Source organism: Aotus nancymaae, unplaced genomic scaffold (genome assembly GCF_030222135.1).
Source record: "Aotus nancymaae isolate 86718 unplaced genomic scaffold, 86718_ANA_hifiasm-v0.15.2.pri h1tg000041l, whole genome shotgun sequence".
In the NCBI taxonomy this organism is placed as follows: Eukaryota; Metazoa; Chordata; class Mammalia; order Primates; family Aotidae; genus Aotus; species Aotus nancymaae.
In genome coordinates this window covers 28,575,946-28,601,675 of record NW_026988455.1, presented here as the reverse complement: position 1 = coordinate 28,601,675, position 25,730 = coordinate 28,575,946, and the positions used below count along the sequence as shown (strand labels likewise).

The 25,730-nt window shown below is 43.5% G+C and overlaps 1 protein-coding gene across 2 annotated transcripts in view; it reads left to right on the top strand.

The window, feature by feature from the left end:
* NTRK2 (neurotrophic receptor tyrosine kinase 2) overlaps positions 1-25,730 on the top strand; it is a 347,366-nt gene that overhangs the window by 315,769 nt on the left and 5,867 nt on the right. For both annotated transcript variants that reach the window (XM_021676039.2, XM_021676037.2), the window contains one exon: positions 24,739-24,897. In XM_021676039.2, coding sequence (XP_021531714.2) covers positions 24,739-24,897 — 159 coding nt within the window. The remainder of the gene's footprint in view (positions 1-24,738; positions 24,898-25,730) is intronic.

Sequence of the window (25,730 nt, the reverse complement as noted above, 5' to 3'; positions counted from 1 at the left end):
CTGTCTCAAAATAGTGCTTTATTTAGAGAGAGAAGGTGTTAGTTATTACTGGCATTTAACATTTGTTGAGTGAACAAAATCTGCTGAACATTGAAGAGAACATGGAATTAAAGAGTTCCTGCCCAATGTGTGTTGTGGCCTAAATTAGACCCAGACAAGTCACTAGTGTGCAGAAAGGATGGATCTGCAGAGTGCTCCATTGCAATGCATAAAACATGCTCCAACTGGAGAGAGAACATTTTTCCTCCTGAGAAGAGGGAATACTGTGGTCAGGACTTAGAGGTAACCCTTAGACCATTTTAAAAACAGCAAAGAGAACTAAAAATTCCTTGTGAGTCCTTAGAAACAGAAGAGACTTGGGAAAGTAGATACTTTTCCCTTTAGCAAGGGCCTTCCCTAAGAGAAATGTAGACCCTAGATTCTTACTGAGACACATCCAGTTCCAGGTCTACTGCTGGGGTGTGCTGTAGAAAGCCCCGTTGGCTTCAGAAGGCACCACATTCTAGAGGACCACACTTCCAAGAGTAACTACATACAGTTTTGCTTTTTTTTTTTTTTTCCAGAACAGTTACAATGTTCGTAGAATTTAAGGGAAGAAGCACTTTTTGTCCCTTGGTGGTTTTCCTTCTTTTTTTTTTTTTTTTTTTTGTCATGGAGTGGCATGCAAGTCTCACTGTGCCCAATGGGACCCTGCAAAATCCCAGTTGCCCAAATGAATAACACACATGATTTCTGTCAGTTTTGAACAGAATCCAAAACAGGGTGATAATTTCTGCAAATTGGAGTCAGTGCTGGCCTGGGGGTTGAGAAGCTGTGCCACTGGTTCTGCCACACACTTGGGCAAGTCATTTCTCCTTTCTGGGCCCTAATTATTGTGCCTGAGACTTGTATACCACAATGCCTAGCTTGCTGAGTTGTTGCAAGCACTAAATATACTACGTGTCTAAAGAAGTAGCCAATGGCATAGAGTATGTGTTGGTTGTGTTTCTAGCACCAGGACATACCACCTTTATCTAGACAACTAAACAGAAACTCGAGGTCAGGTCCAAATTTAGGGTAACGATTCCAGATGCTTAAAGTTTTTAATTCAGTAGATCATATTCACTTGTCTAAAGGTAATTAACCATTAATAGAGGACAAGAAACATATGGGTTCTTGAGAACTTCAGCTAAGACAACAGTCTCTAGCCTATCCGAATATTGCAATCCTGAGAAAATAAAGGAGACAGATCTCTAAAAGGAAAATATCTGATTGGCCGCAAGTCCTAAGTGTAACAAGATGCTTAAAATTGACTTAACAAAGAGCACTTTTTATGTTGTGAAGTGATCATCATACTCTTTCAATTTCAACATTATTGTGAACATGTGAGACTGCTGTACACAGGTCATAAAAATGTCAAAAGAGTGAATAGACTTAGCATGAAATATTAACTTCAGGAAAAAGCCTCTCTAAAGATGTAACCCCCTTCCCATTAATGTGAGTGATTAAGCACTCTGAAATTTATTAGTGCAGCATGAAAGACGTTGCTGTGATAAGACTTGGCAATGACCTGCATTATTGGTTCTGACTCAGCCAAGTTTACAAAAGGAAGCTTTAAGGCATTTCATCAGAGGGAAGCACTAGAGTGAGATAGCAATTCTGCCCCAGGTGACTGTAGGCTGTGGACAGAGCACAGCTGCCGGGTCCAGATGCCAGCACTTAAAGCTCAGCTTTGCAGACTTAAAGTGAAGCTACTTCCTTCTATCCCTATCTCCTGACGTCACCCACGTGGAGGAGAAAGACCCTTTGCCAGGGCCTTGGAGTCTGTTCACACTGTGTGAATCTTGGGAGAGGACATGGGCTGGTTCCAGGAGACACCAGTGATGCAGTTGTTGGGGCAGTGAGTCCTGCATTCAGAGACAGAGAGTGAGTGCTCTATTCTAGGTCTATAACCAAGAAGCTACTGGCCTTGGGCAGGTCTTTAAGTGCCAAGCCTGCCATCTATATCATAATATTATATACAGAGGAGATGAAAAGAAAGAATAGAGAAGATATTGAAAGAGGTAGAGAGACAGAGTAATAGGCTACAGCTTGTCCCCTACTTCAGGTATGTGCCAAAAAATCACGGCAGGTGCCCTGCAAGCAGGCTTAGCTATTTCTAGTACCTCCAGTAACTAGGGCCTCCAATAACTCCTTCCTTTTCTGTGGCTTCTTCAAGGATGGTGAGTGCAGTTTTACTCATATTCAGAGTCACCTGGGGCTTTGTTCACATTCAACTGGGTGATAAGCAGCATGTATCTGCATCCCTGTTTCCACCTGGCCATGGAGGCAAAGCATGCATACCTTTTACAGTCCTTGTAAAGCCACCTAAGGACAAGGTGTCTATGAGCTCCTGAGTTGCTGTTGATTTCACAGTGTAGGATTTATAGAGAAGAGCTGGTAGCCAGACAGGTAGGAGTAGGGTTGGGTAGGAGCTGGGGTTTAGACCTTGGCAGGTGCAGCTATTGGTAGGGGACTGGTCCAGGGGCAAAGCTGGTCTGAGACTGAAAACCATCTCCAGTCCAGGCTGGAGGTCAAGAAGTTAAGTGCCCTTTGAAGTGGTTGGGCCCAGAAATGAGGAGTCCTATGTACAGATCAATTGGCTTTAAGGAATCTGTCCTAGAGTATAGACACCCAGGCTCTGAGCTTATGTTTAGACCCTCAGATCCAGGTATCTGAGGAATCTAGAGAACTAGTAAGGTTACTGACATGACAACAGAATGGAGATCTAGTCAAATCCCTGGACCAGAAAAGGGACTATTTTGAGGAATTCCACAGCTATGAGTGTTGAGCTGTGAGCTAGGGGTACTTGGGGTCAGCTCCCCTGGGGCAAGTGAACAAAAAGAGTGATTTCAGGCCCAGAGTGGGAGCTGAATGGTCAGCAGAGGGCACCAAGTCAGCTTGCCACGGAGGCTGATGAGTACAGCAGAGCAAATTTGGAAAAGGAGTGGGCTGAGCTGCAGCCGCTTAAGTAATGCTGGGTCTGAAAACCTGGGTGGGGCCAAGGGGGGTTCAGCCATGGTGGCACGGCAGACGAAGGAAGGGATATGGGGTCTTGTGGTTTACCCCGCTCCCTGTAGCAGATGCCGCCTCTCCCGCACTGCTTCGAGCCTCTTGGCTCTGCCTGACTTTGGGACCACTGGTAATTTTGTTGTGCTCCATCCCCTGCTGTGATATACAGCTCTCTGTCGGGTCCCATCTGGCTGCATAGCATCTTGCCTGCCTTACATACCTCTCACCTCATGGCCTGGTGCCTCCCTGTTGATGCTGAGATACAAAGCTCGGATGGACTCCTCTGAAGCCTGTGCATGCTCAGCTTGGAGGTGTGGAGAAGCCGACACCCGGTGTTGAGATCTTTAAGCAGTGGGAGGCAGGAGCCTGTAAATAAGGCTCAGATGATGTCATTTTAGTGAAGTACCGATGTGTGAAAGTTTGTCCCAGATGGACTCTTCTCTGCAGTTGAGGTTGTCAGCCTCTTCTTTGGAATCCCCCATGCAGCCTTCCTTTCTCTCTGCTAAGGAGGCTCTTCTCTGTTGACATCTGGCCTTGAGGTTCTTGGTCCACCTTCTGCACACTCTTTCTTTAGTGCCTCCTGGAGTCCCTCTCGTTGGTCTGCATAAGAGAACCCAATCACTTATGTATTTATATATATAGGAGGATGAGCTTAAACACCAAGCCAGCTCATTAAGTCTATTTTAGCCTCAGTTTTATCCCTCTCCCACTGAACATACTTTTGGTGGCCCCAAATTAGAGTTTTCTCTTTTACAATTGCCTGAGCCCTTTGAAGCTTGTGATAACATGCATAAGATGCTCAGAGTTCTCAATTGTGACTCCTTCTCATCAGTAAGTTATGAAGCCTTTCTCTTTTTGTATTGTCTGTTAAGAGTCTTTAAAAGAGGACTGTTGTGATGAAAATTGTATTCTAATATCTTTAGCTCTGGTACTACCAGCATATTGGGCCATTAAGGCACAAATCATTATAATTAAAGACGTTTCACACTAATATTCAATTCTTGCTCATTTGAATGTATTCTAGCTCAGCACTACCACTATACTGATACACTCAACAGCCTTGTAATCCTCTTTGGCAAGTTTAGCTCTTCAGTTCTTAAAATTAAAACTAGAAAAAGCCTGAGTTTCTAAAATAAGATTTAAAAAGTCCCATGTGGAAGAATTGTGTGCATATGTCATGGTAAAACTGAATTTCATCTTGGTGAGAATGGTCCTGCCCTAAATTCGCTTTCCTAAGCCCCCGCTGTGTGCCCATTTCCAAGACTCCTGCGCAGCACAGCTTCCTGTTGAGAGTGGACTTCCAGCCACACTGACTTCCACCCTGGGGAAGGGTGGGTAGACCACCCCATGCCAGCTTCCGTCCCATGCCAGCTTCCGCCCCATGCCAGCTTCCGCCCCGTGCCAGCTTCCTCCCCACTGTTTCCCGTAGGTTTCCTCCAAGCCCACTTTCACGTTCTCTGCTCAGGTTCTCGGTTTCTACAGAACAGCCTCCATAGCCCAGCAAATGATGGCGAAAGCACAGTGAGGAGAGGACAGGGCTGGTTACCTCCCTTCATGAATTCTTAAATGGCATGAATGGAAGCTGTCTTGGATTCTAAGAGAGGAACCCGAGCCACTGAGCCTCAGTCACAGTCACATCCCGTGTCCTCACGGAAGCACTTTTTAAAAACAATTTTAGAGCAACTTTAGGTTTATAGCAAAGTGGAACAGAAAGTAGAGTTCTCGTATACCCCCTACCCCACACATGTACAGCCTCCCCCACTATTAACATCCTGCAGCAGAGCGGAGCATTTGTTACAGTCAGTGAACCTGCACTGACACATCATTGTCACCCAGAGTCCATAGCTTACACTAGGTTCATTCTTGATGTACTTTCTATGGGTTTTGACAAACGTATAATGACATGTATCCAGCATTGTAGTATCACATAGAATAGTTTCACTGCCCTAAAAATCCTCTGTGTGTCTCCTATTCATCCTTCCCTACCTGCTACCCCCTAGAAACCACTGATCTTTCTTACTGTCTCCATCATTCTGGCTTTTCCAGAACGTCATGCAATTGGAATCATACTGGATTCCAACTATATGACATTATGTAGCCTTTTCAGATTGGCTTCTTTTCACTTAATAATAGACATTTAAAGTTCCTCTATGTCTTTTCGTGGCTTGATAACTCACATCTTTTTAGTTGTAAATAATATTATATTGTATAGATGTGCTGCAGTTTATCCATTCGCCTACTGAAGGACATCTTAGCTGCTTCCAAATTTTGACAATTATGAATAAAGCTGGTGTAGACATTCATGTGCAGGTTTCTGTGTGACATAAGTTTTCAATTCCTTTTGGGCAAATACCATAGAGCATGACTACTGGGTCATATGGTAAGAGCATGTTTAGCCTTGTAAGACACTGCCAAATTGTCTTCCAAAATGGCCACTTCATTTTGCATTCCAACCAGTAATGAATGAGAGTTCCTGTTGCTCCACACCCTCACTGACATTTGATGTTGTCAGGGGTGCTCCGGATTTTAGCCATTCTAATAGGTGTGATAGGTGTGTAGTGGTACACATTACAGAATTTGGGGGGCAGTATGGCCACCACTTAACAGCATCTCAGATAGATTCCAAGATTTTCAGTTCACTTTTAATTTTGAAAACAATTGAGTCTAGATTAAAACCTTATTTTTACATCAGAGTCAAAGCTTTCCCAGCCAGTGTCACAGCCTGGAGTTCTCCCCTCTCCCTCTTCTGGTGCCAGTTCCTCCTGATTGGTTAGGACCTGGAGGAGGATTGAGGATGAAGAGTAAATATCTGGTTACTTCTCAGTTGTCATTCTCTTTTCTGATGTCACTATTTCTCTGCCAGTGTCTCCATGGGTCACACTTGGACAGCCAGAGTACAGACAAAAAGGCTCAAAAGTAGACACTTTCAACAGTACCCACTTATTCATGAGAAACTCACATGTCTTTCCCCTTCCAAATGATGGGTAAGCGGTCTCTGCCACGGACCCTCAGCTCCACCATCTTTGTCCGTCCCTTTGTGCTCCCTTTGCAGTACACACAAGCTCAAACGCACAATGAGGTCCCAGCGACCCTCATTACAGCATCCTCAATCTTTATGAGGAATTCTCTCGAAGCCCCTTGCTTGGTTTCAAGTTGTGGATGGAAGAGCAGAGAGAGGGGAGAAAGGAAGGGAGTAAATTACCTTCCTGCCATCAAAAGACCAATAGCTCTATTTCTCTTGCTCACTCCTCCTCTCAGTTCTTTGCCCACACAGACTGAGAGAGGAGGAGGATCTAAGGTGGTGGGCCATTATAGGGCCCGTGCCATAATTGGAGCAGAAGTTGGATCCAGCTGTGAGGTGCTCCGCTGGCCCTGATTGATACAGAGCGTTCTCTAGAACAGGGAGGAAACACAGCTTCTTTTTCCTTATCTGAAGGCCAGAATTTCTAAATAGGGCAGGGAGGGGACAATTGAAAACACCCCCTAGTATCCTATTATAGAGCATCAGAGGTGTGCAGGGAAGGGGACTTCGCAACTGCCCTCATTTGAATATTCAAGCAGTTAATGACCTAATAGCCATTCATGACAGAAAAGCTGATTGCAGCAAACATGAAATCTTCCTGCAGAATATTCGCTGCTGCCTGCTCTTGACCTGCCCTTGGTAACTAGGAGTCGAGCATTATTCCCCTTGCAGTACTGCCTCATTACTTGGAAGGTGGTTTTTAGCCACACCTTTGCCTGTTTCCCTCCAGTTAAGTACAAACTTACCCCCTACTGCCCTGGGTGATAGAAATGCAAAGCAAGCGTGGTGACAATTTCTGAAGACCCCAAGAGGATGACTATCAGAACGAGGCCAGTTCTAATTGACTGAGTTTTCATTAGTGAAGATCATGAAACGCCTGGCCCATGAAGGCTCGAGGTTTGCATCTGGTGTGAACTCACATGCGTGGATGCACGAAGCTTCCCAGGTGCTGCTGGTGTCTCTTGGTGGCATTTTACTTTATAATGCTCAGTTTGGGTTCCTCTTCTGCTGAACCTAATTTTTCACTCCAGGGGTAATCACTTTTTCCACTTTAAAATAATGATGCAGCTTCAGTGATTTAATTTAGAGAAGTGATGAAGTGACCATTGAAGTGTTCAGCAAACGGATAAAAGCTTCTCACAAATTCCTCAAAAATAAACACTCTCATCTTCTGAAAGGTTTACTAAATACACACTATAAAGAACCGGCCATCAGAATATACACTTCTTGTTATTCGATGGCTCCAGTATTATGTTTTATTCAAGTTTGGTTACATGGATGTGCAAAGGTAAAGTCTGACCCCTGAGGCAAAGAAGACGGTCATTCTGCAAGTAGGGCAGGGACAGCAGGAACAGAGAAGAATATCACCCTGTCTTGACCATGAAGGTCTCAAGATGTCTAGGAATACGTTTCTGGGGGTAGATAGGGTTGTCTACAAATGATGCCCCCAACATCAGGCCAGGTCAGCCTCCGGGAGGTCGCCTGCTGAGTTGGAGTGACAGTTGGGGAACAGAGCTGAGTGAGCTTCGTGAATCAGCCCCGAGAAAGCCTACTAGAGGGCTGGACCCTGTGCAGCACAATATTTCTCTGTTTGTTGTGTCCTTACTGTTTATTGTCTTGTTGTTTACCCTTACAGTTTAGCAAAGCCATTCAGCTCACCTTGAGCTGTGCTAAGGTGAAACAAGAAAAGCTTCATTTGTGAGATCATTAAAAAGGGATACAGTGCATTCCTGGAGGCCAGCATGGAAGAAGCAGTCATAATTAAAGTGAGACAAAAACAAGTGGGAGGAGAAAAAGGGTGGAGGGACCTATGCTAAGGGGGTTTTCCCATACCCCACCAGGAGTCTCCACCTGGGAGAGTACCAGTTTAGTGCTAAATTTAGTAGTTCTGGATTTACTTTGCGTAAAGGAAGCAGTTTCCTTTTTTTCTTTTTCCCTCCCCTTTCCTCCCTTTTTCTCCCCTTCCTTTCCATCCCTCTTTTTTCCTTCCTTCCTTCCTTCTGTCTTTCTTTCCTTCCTTCTTTCCTTCCTTCCTTCCCTCCGTCCCTCTTTTTTCCTTCCTTCTGTCTTTCTTTCCTTCTTTCCTTCTTTCCTTCTTCCTTCCCTCCGTCCCTCTTTTTTCCTTCCTTCCTTCCTTCTGTTTTTCTTTCCTTCCTTCCTTCCATCTTTTTTTCTTCCTTCCTTCCTTCCTCCCTTCCTTTTTTCTTACTGTCTTTCCTTTTATTTTTTCTTCCTCGTTTCTTTCTCCCTTCCTCCTTCTTTCTTTTTTTCTCTCTGACAACTGACTTATATTTCAAAAATCTGTTTGCTTACCATTTATTTGAAACGTAGAAGCAATCTTTTAAAGAGGCACTTCAGTCAGTTCATGGGAAATTGTTTTACGCATAAGATCACAGAACTTCATTACTTGTATTTTCATTTGTACTGACTCATTCAACATGTTTATTGAGGACCTACTGTATCCCAGGCTCTGTCCCAGGCACGGAGATATCAGAGAGCTCAAAACAAAGTCCCTCCTCTGAGAAATTTTCAACGAGAAATACAGACAGGAGAGTCAACTATATGATATAATAAATATCGTGATTTGTGCAAATATAAGGATGTATATACAGTCATGCATTGCTTAATGACAGGGATCTGTTCCAACAAATGTGTGGTTACAGGATTTCACATCGTGTGAACATCCTAGAGTGTGCTTACATACACCTAGCTGGCAAAGACTCCTACATGCCTAAGCTGTGTGTCATGGCCTATCGCTCCTAGGCTACAAACCTGTGCAGCATGGGACTGTACTGAGTACTGTTGGCAGTTGTAACACAAAGGGAAGCATTTGTGTAGCTAAATATAGAAAAGGTACAGTAAAAGTACAGTATCATAATCTTATGGGACTGCCCTTGTAGGGGCTGCCCATAATGGACTGGAACATTATGTGGCACATGAGTGAATTACAAAACCCCCTTTTATAAGATTATCTTGTAGGTTGAAGTGCCTCAAGTTATGAATCCCAGGAGCACACATCCCTTGGTTGAAGCCAGGGGCAGATCCGAGTCTCTGGGACCGTCCAGGAGGGAGGGAGTACGACGGACGGGGAGGAAGGGAAAGGTGAGGACTGTAGTGATGATTGCTCTTCCAGAGATGAGTTTTCCTAGAGGGACTCTGACTCATTGGGGGTGAAAATTTCACTCCTTCATCCATTTCAACAACTTTTGATACCTCTGTGTGCTCAGCACTATACTGAGTACTAGGGCTACAGCAGCAAATAAGACCATTAAAGCTTGTTCTAGTGGAGGGAGACAGAAAAGACAAGCAAAATGATACAAATAAGAATTGTGGCTAGTTCTAAGGGTAGTAAAGAAGGAAGAGAAAGAGCCAACTGGCCTTCAGTGTGCCCCATGTGGTAGGCAAGGAGGGGAGATGTAAGGGGAGGGCAGGGAGCTGAGCTGCATCCGCGTTTGGTAGGAACTGAGGGTCCTGCTAAGATGTTTGGATTTTATTCCAAGTACAATGGAAGATGCTGATGAACTGTAAGCAGGGGAATGATGAGAGCCAATTTACATTTTGAAAAGAATCCTCCAGTTGCTGTATGGGGAATGGATTACAGGAAGCAAGAGTGAAACAGACATACCTGTTAGGAAGCTACTGCCGGGGCCTGGGCAAAAGAACGTGGCAGCTTGGCCTAGTGGCAACGGCGAAGATGGGGGAAGGGGAAGCAGTCAGAGTATGTTCTGCAGGTAGGACTGAAAGAACATGATGGTGGCTTTGATATGGGGATAAGAGGAAATAAGGAATCAATGATAACTTCTAGGGTTTGAGCTTGAACAAAAACAGGAGTGATTGGTGGTGATGGTGGTGCTATTTAAGGAGATGAGAAAAAAAAAGGAGGAACAGGACTTTTTCAAAAGGGAGTGAAATCTGAGGACGTTTAATCCTTGGGTCAGCAGAAGACAGACCACCATTGGAAAAGGGGAAGATTTTTCCAAGTCTGATGTTCTTAAGTTGAAAATCATCTGTGCCTTTCCCTATAGTTTCCAGTTAATTTAAAATCGCTTGTTCATTCTGTATCAGCCTTGCCATTCTTGGGAGTATTCTTGGCTTCATCTCCAAAGACAAATTCACGGATAAAGAAAGCTATAATCCCCAAGTCTGTGTTGAGAGAGTAGATATTAGTGCTGGATGACCTTTACGTATTTCATTTAACCTATTTCAAGAAATGAATTAAAGTACATATTAACCAGTTAATAGAGTATCCTACATGCCAATGATCTGTACCTAAATAGATGTTTTGATATAAACAAAGTGCAATTGAAGGGATAGAGGCCTTGGGAGGAAATTTGCAGAAACATCATAATAGGAGTTGACTAAGGGAAATAGAGGCTCTAAATAGAGGCAGAAAGGAAGATGCACAAAAAAAGAATGCCAGCTGATCATCATTAAGGGTTTCAAGGCTATGAAATCTTCTCTCTTCTTCCCAGGATACCATAAGGGCAGCTTTCTTCCTCAAAGACAGTTCAAATTGCTTTATGAGTCAAAGGGTGACCTCCTTAGCAGTGATATGATCACATAATAGGTGGAATATTGGGGAAATATTACCAGGAGAAACAAGGTAATTTGGAGGGATTCTCCCACCCAGGTACTGACTGAGAGAAGCACACAGAAACCATTCACATAAATCATAAAACTGAAGTCCCAAGGGGGCCATGACTTAGTATCCTAGAGATCTGAGCTCTGAGAATCACTGAAGGAATGCGTAGTGAATAGGACTCCTCTACCGCTCTTTTCTCTTTTCTAGTGAGAAGCTGGGACCTTGAGGATCTGTGAGGGGACACCCACACAGTCAGACCCACTTTGTTTCCTAGAACCTGTCACTTCCTGCAAAAGAAAGGATTGGTTATCAATGTGGTGCAATGATGTCATTGTCAAATTCTCTGGATCAGAAAGGAAGGGATTTCCTCCTGGGCAAGACTCAGAAAACATGGCTGATGATTGCCTTAGATGGCTTGCATAGCTGGTCATGCCACCAGGTGGACTTGGGGAAAGGCCGAAGTCAAACGGAAAGAGGCAAGGCTAGAGGATTTGAAACACCTGTCTTCCATCGCCATCTTGGACCTGATTCTGACAGTGGTCTTGGATTTCTTTGTCTTTGTTTCCCTACTCAGTAAAAGGTGATGATAGCTAGGCCATAGACCGTGTGTTTGTTAGAAATCCCCACAATATTATGTAATGTGCCTTAAAATATTGCCTGGAAGTAGCAACTTATTTCAATGTGGAGGTAAAGATATAAATATAGATGTAGATACAGATACAGATATAGACACACACATCCCAGTGTAGCTGTGCTTATTACACAGAACCCTACCGATGATAACCCTGAGTAACACTGGAATCCTTGCTGCTGAAACACATAAACATTGTTCCTGCCTCGGGGCTTTTGCACCTGCTGACCCCAATATCTGGAATGTATTCTAAAATAGAATGGCTCCTCTGTTCTTTCCAACCTCTTACTCTATTATTTTTGCATAGTATTTATCACCACCTGAAATTATTATGCATGGCTATTTGTTTATTTACATATGACCTTTGTCTCCCACTAAAATGAGAGCTCCATGAGGACGTGGAGCTTATTCACATCCATGACCCCTGTGCCCACAATGCCTCACACCCAGGAGGTAGCTCAATATATTTTTGCTGAATAAGTGAATGTTATCAAAACAAGCAAATGAGTATCAACTCCGTGGTTAAGAAAAAGAAACCTATACTTTTTCCAATAAGGGTTTAAGAACTCTAAAAATATTATAATAGCTTCTCTTATTATCTGTTGTAATGCAAATAGTCCATGGAGAGAGAGGGAGTTTGGCAAGAGGGAAGTGTGTCTTCTCCCGACATGAGTTTCTGCACAGCACTGTGGCCCTGATTTAAGGCTGTGGTGCTATAATGGTGGGGGCGGAATGAGCTCCTACAGGAGGCGGCAGTAATGCTGGGGGCTAGTCTGGGAGAAGTTAGATCTCTTTTTGTTCATCTCTGCTGGCCCCCTCAGGCTCTCCAGCCATCATGCTAAGCATACATGGGGCCATGCCAAGGCAGCCATCAAGGTGAGCCACTCTGGCCTCTGAGACAGACTGCCATCCCTAGGCTGCTCACCCCGGGGAAATTCCGATGGGGCTACAAGGAGCCTGCTGTAGTTGGATGGTTTCCTGCAGTGAAGGTGAGATGGCCAACAGGCTATACCACAGAGGATCAAAAGAAAGACACCCCTGGGTACAGGGAGCCCAGCCCTTCCCTTCTCACTGACTTCTCCCAGCTGCCTCTCGCACTATCCTCTGCTGAGGGGTCACTTTGGCTCATTCATCTGTGCTTTCGGTGGCTTTTCCTGGTAACGTATCCTATATGTTCATTACCCTGTGCACAACATATGTCTGTTTTTGTTCCTTCTTTACAGTTTCAACTGGACATGGGTGTCCTTCTCTAAAGCAGATCAGCTACTGTCTATTTTTGCCTTTCCCTTCTGGATACCCCTCTGGGCTCCAAGGGGTAGATGCCAGCAGCCCCATTAGGGCTTACAGGAAGCTGCCTTTTTGGTTTTAGCTGCTGGTTCTCCTCTCATATTTATTTCATACCGTATTGTCCACCCTTGAGACCATTCCCTAGGGCAACCACGTGCAGTCCATTCATTTGACAAATATTTGTTGAGCGTCCCAGCGCTGGACTGTGCTGTCTCCCATGAAGTTATCATCTAGAGGCAGGAGGAAACAGCAAACATGAAATCACAGAAATAAGGATATTCTTACAGCTGACTGGGGCTGTGAGGGAAAGGGATCTATCATTATGATCTAACAAGGGAACCTGCTTTTGATGCCTAGAACATGGTATTTAAGTCCTGTTGGACAAGTAGAAATTAGCAAGGTAAAAATTGGAGAGCAGCACATTTGAGGGACCTATGCCGTGAGAAAGAGCTAAGGGAGCTTAGGAAACAGAGGAAAGATCAAAATGTGGGGGACCCTGCGAAGAAAGGGCAAAGAAGCATAAGACCAGTGAAGGCGCTAAGATCAAGCAGGGTACCAGCAGCCATTCTGACGACTTTTAATTTTATCCTAAGCGCCATGGAAAGTCATTGAAGAGTCTGCTATTGTACTAACCGTGAACTGGAAAAAGGTCAGAAGGAAAATGGGGAGTGATTGTTGCAGTAGCCCAGGGGACAGGGAGAGGAGGGAATGATGGAACTGGAAGATTTATCAAAATGAAGGTGGAAAGAAGTAGACAGACTCGAGATGTCCTTGGAAGCACGGCCTGGGAAGGACATCTTAGAATATTCCTTAAGACCTTGACTGCATACTTTAGGACTTCTACTAAGTGAGAAAAATGAAGCCCCCTTATGGTTAAGCCACTGTCTCTGTTACATGTAGCGGATGGGGATCCCTAAGTGATATGACCTCTTTATCGCTACATTAGCTAGGCTTGTGATTCACTGTATAATGTTCTTGGATGTATAAAGTTCTTGGTTATGAAGTTGAATGTATAGAGTTCTTGGTTATGCCTAGCACGTGGTAGGCCTGTGGTAAATGGTAGCTAGATGCTAAACGTTAGCCACATAGCTGTACATAAGCTCAGCCATTGCAGCCTCTGTTGGGGCATTGTGGCCAACCCCTTCTTCACGGAAAACTTCAGTGAGGAACTGGAACTGGGACCTTGAGGCAGGGAATGGGAATATTTTTGAAAAACCTTCTCTCCTGCTGTCTTCTATGAGTTAGTTTTTGCAGTCTTCTCCTGTGACCCTCTGGACACACTGGCAAATGTTTGGGTGTCCTGTTATCAACCTGTCAGCAGAAGGAAACTGAAAGCATCGCTAGGTTAAGGAGTGAGATAAACTGTATTAGTGCTGGGACGGTCACAAGCCACTGCCATTTGTTTGCATTTCCACCATGACGTCGATTCTGTCTTGCATTATGGCCGTAGAACAAACCCTGCAGGGCAGGAACCCTGTCTCACTCAACTTTGTTTCCCTACAGTGCACTTAGCACTAACTACAGGTGGATGCAAAAGTAATTGGGGTTTTGCCATTTCTTTTCATGGCAAAAACCGCAATTACTTTTGCACCAACCCACAGTCCCGACCCCAGCAGGGCAGACCTGTACAAACACAAGTGTGTTGAAATGTACCAAAATAAAGATATATGCAAAGAAGCAAGAGTGATTTATCATATGTGGATTGGCTGCTACCACTGAAGCCATACTTTATGTCAACTACCTCACTTGAACCTCACGGGTAACACACAATAAGTATCATTGCCCCAGATTCTATGAATAAAAACCTGTGGCTTAAAGGGAGGTGATGTCTTACTCAAAGTCACACGGAAAGTTGTAAGCACAAGAAGCCCCGGTCTTTACTGTAGTTCACTGTATCATACAACTCCAGGAGGAGGGGAGCATTGACCTGGGCCGCAGCGTGAATGGTGCCCCTCAGGATCATGCAGTGGAGCAGGGCTGTATCAAATGCTGTGGCAGGGGTTTTGCTCTTACTCCAGCGCTATAGCCTCAATGTTTCCTTTTGCTGAAGTCCTAGCCGTAGGGCTATTCTCCAAGGGAAACGTCACCTCTTCAGAACTTTGTTGGGAAAGTTTATAGGCTTGATTTAGGCTTATAGGTTTTATCCCTTTTGGGATGCAGTGGGCAGACTGTAAGACAAGTGATTTATTTACATTCAGCTAGTTGGCAAGTGGTTGATCTAGAACTTGAAACCAGGTCTGTAGACTCCAAAGCTCATTCCCTTTGCTTCCAGGCTTCTCCAACAGGAGTCTGGCTGGGTAGCCTTTGGACCCAAGGCGGTGTGTCCAGACCACAGGCTCATGAAACCACAAAATAAGCTTACTTTTCACAGTGCATTAGGAAATCTAGTGCAATAATTGTATCTGATGTTAAAGATGAAATGTGAGACTTTAAATAAATTCTAGACTTGCCATAAACACCTGGGCTAGTGCTCCAGACACGGTCCCAGTTACTTCCCAGTCCCTCGACTGCTAACCTCTTTCTGCAGTATTGGGGTGCTTTGGTGGAAAGGTTTGAGAAGCACAAGGCTATGCTATAGTGGTTCCCCTAACACTGCGTTTCCAGTCTTCACCACTGTGCAGAGAAAAGCAGTTGGTCAGAGACTGCATTCCAGTTTCAAAATTGCAAAATAGCAGCTTCTTGTAGCAGTGCACTTTTTATGAGTATATTTTATCTGCAAGTATATCTAAAGAGGAATAAGGAAAATGAGTTTTAAATGTAGGTCATGTCTTCAGCTCAGAGCATGGCACACAAAGTACATGCTCAGCAGGGGAAAGCTACTTTATTATATTATTTCTTAATTCTCACAATCATCATAAGAACTCATTATGTCCTCCAAACCAAGGTCACAATTGCTATGTGTTACATATATCACAGAGAGAGCAGAAAAGAACCATAATGATGCCAGGTTGGCATTTAGAACCATAATGATGCCAGGTTAGCATTTAGAACTCTCTAGAGAAGTAGTTTTTTGTTATTGTTACACTCACGTGAAGGCAGACATCATTAACCATAGCAGAATGAACTTCCCCAGCTGAGAGGAAAGAAAACCTTATTCATTTTAACTGGCTTTGGTGTATTAAGTCCTCATCTCAGGCTAATGTGGAATGTAGATTCTGAAAGTCTTCAGTATTAATGAAGAAGCTGGGATTTAGGATGGGACAGCTACTCTCTTTGCTTACTAGACAGGATGTGCCCAGGACAGCAGTCATGACTGCAATCACAGATGATATGGAGAGTGCTGTTTCTAACGCAGAGAAGCCTTTGTTTTCTGGCTCTGTTGACAAATTACTGCATTCCTCCTTTTCTAAAAGCTACCTGAAATATCAGCCTGTCTGAGTAACTTCTATAGGAAGAGTCTTACATTGGAGTTTTGGTACTAAACCAGCATACTGTCATCATCATAACATAGACAATGACACACATATATATTGCTCCTGCTCTCCTGGTTGCCTTTTCTCATCACCTCAGTAGTCTTTATGACTTTTCACCATCAAAGGGTGCAACGCTTTTGTCTCAAACGCTAAAAGTTAGATGGTCTCTTGGGTTCAAAACATAATGATCAGGAGGTCATAAAAAGCTCAGTAGCACTGAACATTTTAAAAAGGCAGTTTGATGAAATGTATATCTTTGGAACGTACAACTTCCCATTGCTGAGTGATGTGTAAACACAGTTACCTCGCACCAGGCAGCGTGGTCTATTAGAACTTTCCAAGGGTTTCATTATTCCATCAATCCACTTGGGAAACTCCCTATGAAGATTAAGAGTTACTGGGGAGTGAGGCTATCAGCGGGAGGGGAAGACCATGTTGTAATTTTCTAATTTTACTTTATTCTTACAATGAAGTATCATTGTTTCTAGATCCAAATGTAATTCTAAAACTTCTGTGTGATTTAAGCTTAATGCTATACTGAGAGAAGATTTATTTGCTCCCCATTAAAGCCAAATGTAAAATAAGATGAAATTACAATCACTTCTAATACTAGGAGTCTTTGGCTGTTTAAATTATATATAGTACACAAGCAGGGGACCATCCCCTATGTCATGGGGAAAATGAAACCCATTTGGGAGGTAACATGGGGCAACATGGAGTCCAGGAAGCCATTCTGCCCCTGCATCCACCTCACTAGGGAGTGCCAGAGTCTCCTCACTCCCTTAGCCACTCCCAGGGAACCTATAAAAGGGCAGGTAGGGGGGTGAGGGAAGAGATTGCTCTAAGGTTTGCATTTGAATTGAACTGAATCTGAGGGCTGCTGTAGAACAACAGCAGGTTATAGCCATTTGCTAAGCTCTAGAATGAGATGGTAATAGGAAGCCACCAAGAGTTACTCAGGAAGGGAAGGGAGCGGGAGGATTGGGTCTTCACTTGGGAATATGAAGATCTGATAAAGGGCCACGGATTTGGATTCTGGACCAGAACTGCCCACCTCCTAGTGTTCAGAGCTGTTCTTGCTCCCCTGAACGGTGCCAGAATCAGAAGGGAGGGATGAGCAAGGAGAGTGTTATGAACTGAATATCTGTGTCCCTCAAAATTTATACATCCAAGTCCTAACCCTCAGTGTGACTCTAATTGGAGATGTAGACTGAGGAAATATTAAGGTTGAATGAGGTCATAAGAGTGGGGCCCTGATCCGATAAGATTAGTGTCCTCAGGGGAAGAGGCATCTGAGAGTTCTCTCTTGCTCTTGCTTGCTCTCTCTTCCCTCTATGTGAGGACACAGTGAGAAAGCAACCACCTACTGGTCAGGAAGAGAACCCTCTCCAGAAACCAGATTGGCTGGAACCTTGACCTTCAACTTCTAACCTCTAAAACTGTAAGAAAATAAATTTCTGTTGGTCTGTGGAACTTTGTTGTAGCAGCCCAGGCAGACTAAGACAGAGAGCCCTTCCCATCTCTGCAGCTGAGTCCATGTCAGACTCGAGCTAAAATGCAGAATGCCAAGCCTTTGGAGACATGGTCTTGACCTAGACTCTCTACTTCCTAGCTATGTGCTCTTGGGTCGGTTCCTTGAGATTCCTCATCTCTTATGTTGGGATAAAAGAACATGCCTGACCTACCCCACAGGATTAGTGGAGAATCAGATACGTAGAATAACTATAACAGCTGAGGTTTGTTGTACATTACTGTGTGCCAGGAGTTGTCCTAAGAGCTTTGTTTATTTATCTTTAAGGAAGGCTCATTGAAGTATAATATACCCATAGTATAATTCACTCTTTCAGTACACTGCTCTGTGAGTCTTGGCAAACACAGTCATTTAGCTGCCACCACAACCACGAGGTGGAACATTCGCATCACCCTCAGGCTGCCCATGTGCCTTACTAAAGCAAGTCCTCCTCTCCTCTTCTTTCAGCTACGTAGTTTTGTCTTTTTAAAATATCATGTAAAAGGAATCACCTAAGGCTTTTGAGTCTGGCTTCTTTCAAAGAAAGAAATTTTTCTAATATCTGCTCTTCGCAACAATATTTAGAATTTAGCACAATTGTTACAGACTGAAGAGCTGTGGAAATGTTATGAAAAGCACAAAGTATAGACAAATATCAGGTAGAGTTATTATCATCATTTCTGTTATCATCATTATTTCAAAGTAGAAAAAAATTACAGTCAAATCTGGATGGAAATTTTGTATGGATGTGCCTTATCTAGAATCCAGGTGTCAGGAAATAGCCGTAATAGCCCTGTGATCTGTCCCTGCAAAAGAGATGATAGTTTGCCTTATTTCGGAAGGACAGATATTTAATGATGTAAAAAGTATTTGACAAAATATTGTTAGGATTAAAGCCTAGCATCTCTTCTCTTTGACTAAGCAAAAATACTTAGCCTTGAAGTTACTAAGTCATTACCTGATGTCTGTGACCCGATTGAAAGATGTTCTTCTAGGCTGCAAGTAACAGCAGTTCCAGGAATGGCAGTAATCAATTTCCAGTGCACAAAAGAGGCAGATGAACCTAGTACCAGCACTCCTCCTTACCTGCCCTGAGCTGTGTTCATTCAGGAGTGAGAGAGGCAGAAAAGCCTCAGTTTCTACTCACAAAGTATCTCCTGATTCAGTAACCATGCGCTCAGAAGCGCCTTGTGACTCTTTTCTTCTCCAAGGGGAAGATTTTGTGGACATTGTTTCTTTTTTCCATTTTTTGAGATAGAGTCTTGCTCTGTCATCCAGCTGGAGTGTAGTGGTCTGATCTTGGCTTACTGCAACCTGCGCCTCCAGGGTTCAAGGGATTCTCTTGCCTCAACCTCCTGAGTAGCTGGGACTACAGGTGTGCAGCACCATGCCCAGCTAATTTTTGTATTTTTAGTAGAGTAGGGGTTTCACCACGTTGGTCAGGCTGGTCTCGAATTCCTGACCTCGTGATCTGCCCACCTTGGCCTCCCAAAGTGCTGGGATTACAGGCGTGAGTCACTGCACCCGGCCGACATTATTTCTTTCTCCTGCTTTTAACCTCCTATTACAGATGCAACATGTAATAAATAAATAAGGTCTAGCTATTCCTTAAAGTTTACAGCTTTCATGAATTTTTAAGGAACTCATCAGGAAAAACTGCTGAAACAAAGCAATGGAGCGTAGGGTGTGATGAGGAGGTCTAGGAGTCCCTTCAATATTTAATGCAGCCAAAAGCCTCTGACAACTAATCATCTCTTAATGGGGCTTGCCCTTTGGCCTGCCAGTTTCTAAGGGACTAGAATGTTTGACTTCCAAATAAGTTATCACTCACTCACTGAGTAAATACCACAAGCTGAAAGTGGCCTCCCAGGTATCATTGGTCTTTGCTAGTTGAGTTTAGAAGGTCCCAGATTGGCATTACTCACCTCTAAATCACTAGCAGCTTCAAAACCAGAGAGGCGTTTGCTTTGGATCTGTAGAAAGGCTCCTATCTACCAATATGCCTCTCAGAAGCACAGAAGGGAGATGACAGAGGGAGATTGAGTTTTGGTGGGGTATGATCACCTGGGAAAGTAAGAGACAAATGAGAAAAGACTAAGTGCAACATTGGACATTTGAACTGGGACTGGACAAGTGAGATCTAAATGCAACATTGGCATTTGAACTGGGACTGGACAAGTGAGATCTGAAGTAGGAATGGACAGGGAGGGGCAGTACGGAGAAGAATGGATACAGCAGGAGAAGAGAAGGGAAGAAGATGAGGACACAGGAGGATGATAAATGCATTTTATAAGAAACCCAACGTAACGGGGAGAACTAACCTGTCACCTCCTCTCTCATCTCCCAGTATACCTGGGAAATGAGCGGTGCATTCCTCATTAACTTCTACCAAGGATAACAGACAGCAACTCACGGGAAAGAACCTAGCCCGTCGGCGTGAAGAGTGGAGGGATAGAGAGCTGTCTTCAATACCATTTGGTCACCAATTCATATTCACACTTGCTCAGCAAGTTCCTTCATTTCCCGAAATTCCAGTTTTCCAATTTCAAAAAATAAATTGTTCATTAAGTCACAAACAACTGAAATTTTTCACAATTGCAACCTAATGACCAGAGTGTGTACTTTGAATGTATTGAGTAAGAAATAAATTTTGTAGTCAAACCGATTAGATGTGTCCATTCTGATTTAAACATGGTAAAATCATTGATTTCTAATGCAGGACATTTACACCAAGGGCCTTTGAGTATTTTCTTCAGGATTTATTGTCTTGAAATACCTTTCAAACAGGTAGATTTAAAGAATGTTCAGGCCTGGCTATTTTAACTAGAACACAGTTGTTATTTTTGTTTTTAACCAGATCTTTCTCTGTATATCACTATCAAAATGATGAGGTGTCATAGTAATCAATATTAAGGTTAAAAGAACAGTTCTTTTCTTGATATATTTTTAAAAAAAAAGAATCCATTTTTTTTCAACTTGATTTATTTTAGGCACGATGGAATTTCTTTTTGGCCTGTGCCTCGGACATTGTTCTGATTAGCATTGCTGGTTTAACCAAGTTGCAGCGATTAGCAGCCCTGATGGTCATCTGGTTTTGTAAAGTTTTTTTTTTTTCATAGTTTAACTTCCTTCTTTAGTCTCTCTTAATTTTCTCCAGTCTCAGAAGAGCTGTGATACAAGTAACTATCTTTAGAAAAATACCCCCTTCTATTATCCATAATGAAGTTTCCTAGACTCCATTCCCAGACATGATAGTTCCAGGTCTGCAACAGGGACTCCCCTTGTCTACTGTACAGGTGGCAGACCGAGACAAAGTGTTTCTTATACAACTTAGAGAGCCCTTATACTCCTTGTGAACCACAGTAGATTTGGCTGCATTTTGAGAAGTTATGAATTTCTTATTTGTAGCATCAAACAGGTGAGACTGTTTCCATCCATCTAATCTAAGGCTTGGTTCTATCGAGTGTTTATGAAAATGACTGGAGAATAAACAGGAAGGTAGTTAAGACTGATCTCTTTCAAAGAACACATAAAAAATTCCTCCCCCAAATAACAGCACTCACAAGGAACCCACTGAAGATAAGGTATGTGTAGCAGCCTCTGCCTCCTCCCCCACCAGACAGAGCTGATTCATGTCTGGCCCTCTTGAGGCATGGGATATGTTAGGCAAAGAAAGGAGTTCCTTTTGTGTTCCCAGAGCCACACTAAGGGCACTAGAACCATCCCTGAGCTGAAGCAGGGAGGGAGAGTTTTTTCTTGAAGTGGTGGGACTTGAGCTTGCCTTTCGGAGACCTTTGGGAAATAGGAGAAAGGGAAGATCAAGCTTTCTAAGAGTCATGAGTAACTTGGCCGTGGTGGGAAGCCACCTAAGCTTGCTGGCTGAACGCAGGGTGTGGACTGGAGAAAGCAGAGCGGCCCATCCGAATGAATACAGAATGTCTAATGGGGAGAGGTTTGCTGTGTGGCTTTAGGTAAACTACTTAAACTCACTGACTTTTAGGGGCATTACCTGCACTATCTAGGCAAGTCCATGTCTGCTCTAGAGCATAACTGTTGAGTTTAAGTGAGAAAATTGAATAGAAATACTTTGTAAATAGTGAAGACTAGTGTTGGGGATGATTATGGTGGCACCGAGGAGGCAGGTGATTCCAGAACCATGGCATTTTTGTGCTGGAAGTAACCAAGAGCCGCCCTAACCCTTTAAATGTTACCAATAAAGACAGAAGCCAGATGGGAGGGTACTTGCTCAAGCTGGTTAATAGCAGCACAAGAACTAGAACTCCAGTCTCTTGGGTTGAGGAAAATAAAAGTTGCAGGTCCAAGTCAACTCTCCGGCTAACTGGGTTTCTCATCTTGCACCAGGTCAACCTGGCGAGTTTAGTGAAGACCATGAGACCCGATTCAACTTAATCATGGGAGAGTCCCTGAGGCCCCACAGCATATCAGGTCATCGAGAGCAGGAATTCCGACTCCCAGTGTCATTCTTAGGATCACATTCCATCTCACAAATATTTAAGCAAGGGCATGAGGGCAAGTTGCCAAGTAGTATGATACAAAACAAATGTCTCATTGTGTTTGTTGCTACACAGTGTGTCGTTTGTGTGGTCCCCAAACCATCAAGTGACTGTGACTAGAATGTGACAGTAATTTGTGACAACAGTGACTTTTTTGGGAGGAGGGTCTACTTTTGTGACATGCTCTAAAATTCTGAGAAAGGGTTGCAAAAGAAATATTCAGAAATGTACTAAATGGGCTTAGAAAACTTGTGAACCCTGTCTGAACTTTATTAGATTGTCCCACCACTCACCCGTTTGACATCTGAACAAGGAAAGCATTATTTATAACAGCATGCGTGAAATCCCAGAAGGGATTCTTGAAAGAATTAGAGTGAAAAATCTGTCGCAAAGAGACAGCAAGCAAAAAATAAATGATTAGATGAGAAAACATGTAAATCAAAATGTGAATCTTTTTTCCTCTCTCTCATCTTTAGAGGAAACAAGAGGTTGTTCTTGGTCATTACCAAGGCAGGATAGAGAACCTGATACTGATACCGGTTCTCTAACCTGCATTGCAGAGCAATGCTATGTATCTTAAGAGGTCCCCGGAAAATGCTTGCTGTGTGGATGAAAATGGTCTGTTGCAATGTGTACACCTCAGTCGTATCTGCACCACTTGCTGGAAGTGTCACCCCAGGCAAGGTCCCATAATTGCTGGGAACAAGTTCATCATCTGTAGGCTAGAGGTGCCACCATGAGTCCTGATTTCTTTATGGTGTGCTCAGGCAATTAAATGACAATGGCCTTGTATAGATGTTTTCTAAACTATATGGTACATTCCAATTATGGTTTCAGAGAATGACAAGACTAGAAATGCTTTATTCTAGGGGTTAACAATCTTTGAAAATGTGTGTGCCCAAGTGCCCAGCCTTTTCTGGCGTATAAACAGAAGAGTCGTTTGCCCAGCTCTGCAAGGTAGCAGCAGCATCCCTGCATGGCCCAGAGCAGTCCTCTCCTTGGCACTGCCATGTGGGCTGCCCAGACCTGGTGGGATCATTCTACCCTCACACCACAAGTCCTCCCAAGCATCTGGAAACATCAGGTCCTCTGTGTGTATCAGCAGATTCCCTCTCCCAAAGTCCTGGGCACCTGGGGATCACAGATTTATGAACAGGGCAGATATTTGCCAAGCCAGAAATGTGCTGAGATAGCTGCACCCACATTTACCACCCACACCCTTTCTGGTCGGTCAGTGTCTGAGCCACGCTGATTGTAGGTTGAGTATCAACCCTGAGAGTGACTGTTGCCGTCACCTTCAGACATCAGGTAAGGCCATAAGAGAAGTCTCTGTCCATTGAACCCTGATGACCTGCTAAAGGAAGAGTGAAGAAATCTAACACCAATGGAAGCCAACTTAGCCTTTGTGAGTTTTTTGTTTATTAAAAGCTAAATAGTAAAATGGGTCACCTGAGCCAGCAGTTTTTATCTCTATTTGTCAAATTTGGATGCATCATACAGAGAAGAATGAAATGAAACACCCTCCCCATTTTGTACTCCTGTGCTTTCTTTGGTGCTAAGAACCACACTGGGAGTCACTAAGCATCTTAGACATCTCCGACACTTCAGCTCCTTGGGCTCTGGGGTGGAGGAGCATTTTTCAGGCACTGTTAGTTTATTTTCTTCCTTCAATAAATACTAACTGGACATTGAGAATTAGAATTGGGCAGAAACTCCGTACCATGACTCTCTAAACTTGGGACCCAGAGTTGTTAGAGAGGTCCAATATTCTGCTGTAGGATAAGCCCACCTGCTCTCAGGTGGTAGGCATGCTGTGTAGCCTGGTGGTGCTGGGGATTACCAGGATGAAAAGTGGAACCTACCAGCCATAGGACTACTGTGCAGAAATCTGTTCGTGGGTTTGAAATCAGGCATCCCTGACAAACCTGGAAAAGAGATTCCTAACTTTCCTCCATGAAGTGGGAAGTCATATACAAGTTTACTTTGTCAAAGAAAGTTTTATTTGCCTGTACTAATGCTATTGCCATCTGATGCTCCAGTCTCAGTGTTTTCATTAAAATGTATTTAAATGAAATTTAAAAATGTATTTATTTATTGTGGTAAATAATTTAAGGAGCAGCGCCCCGTAATAGAGGAAAGTCCTGAGCTTAGAATCTGAAGACCTGAGTTTTTGTGTCTGTAAGCAATCTGAACCTCATTGCCTTGTCTGTAGAATGAGAATAATATGCTTGACCTGCCCACCGCTGAGTCATGGTGGAGGGGTTTAAGTCAGCATCATGCACACAAGACCTTAAAGCAGAAGGAGGCTCTGGCCTTGCTGAGGAAGTAGAGTCACTGGTTGGTCATTTTGGATGCAGAGCCCTTCCTTGTTCTCCTGGTCAAAGTGATCTTGTTACTTAGAAGATTGAGTCATCCTCCTAGCAGAAAGTGTGTGTGTGTGTGTGTGTGTGTGTGTGTGTGTGTGTAGTTTTATTTATCCAAGGTGATCATCTACCTGATCATCATCCCGGCTCCTATCTGGTTTTGAGAGAAATAATTGCAAATAATATTTTTTTAAATGATTTTGATCACTCTTTGCCCTCTGTCTCTGTTGCTTGAGATTATGAAGCAATCCTATATCCCTTACGTGTTTATAAACAATTAAACTATAAAGTGCAAATAAGGAAAGTAAACAATGTTCCCCAGCAGCTCCCTTCCTCACCTGGTTTCGGGGTGATTGATGCCTCCCTGTTGATCCCTTTCTCTCCAGGTCGGTGGCCACACGATGCTGCCCATTCGCTGGATGCCTCCAGAGAGCATCATGTACAGGAAATTCACGACGGAAAGTGATGTCTGGAGCCTGGGGGTTGTGTTGTGGGAGATCTTCACCTACGGCAAACAGCCCTGGTACCAGCTGTCAAACAATGAGGTGTGCAATGGGTCTGGCCAGGACCCTCCAGGGGGCTGAGATCCCAGAGGCGTCCATCGGCCGGGGCCTTGTTTTGGGTTGGAAGGCCATATTAGGACATGATCTTATGGGGCTTTTTGTTGACAGCAGCGATTCCCAAGTAGCCTGCTATGTTTCTAAATTTCATGGTCAAAGTATAGTCACTCTGAGAAGGCAAAGCACAGTGCTTGCTGATATGTCCTTGCTCCTCTGGTGATGGGACTAAGGAGTCACTTTATGCAGCTCATCTGATAAATTAATAGCAGACATAGCATTCCAGAACCCATGCAGTCCAGGGAGTTTAGTATTGCTCCAATGAAGTTTCAAGGTTCTTTCTCTTTTGAATATTTCACCAGAACATTAATTTCTAGTGAAAAACTCAGGCATTTTGTTTTTTCTATTCTTACTCTATCGCAAATATGTTTATATCTTAGGCACAGCTTCCGGGTCAGGCACCCCACATCGTTTTCAGATCCATGTCTGTCTTTTTAATCCAGTTCCTTTATCCAATAGCCTGAGAGGTTTCCTGTCAGTCAATGTCTTAACACACAAGTGACTCAGGTTCCATCTCAGACCAATAAAAACTACAGCATGTGGGAGTTCCAGTGTGAGGTTTGGGAGCATTCCATATAAATTATTTTTCCACCAGTTTTGTGAAATCAGAGTGGCTTGGAAAAATGGATATAAGCCAATGAAATTAAACACAATATAAACTAACCTATAATAATTGCTCTCTTCCTTCTGAGAAAACTAAACCAAGAGTGGGCTTCTTTTGTAAAAGCCCCTCTTCTGCTTTTTGCACTGACGTTTCTTTG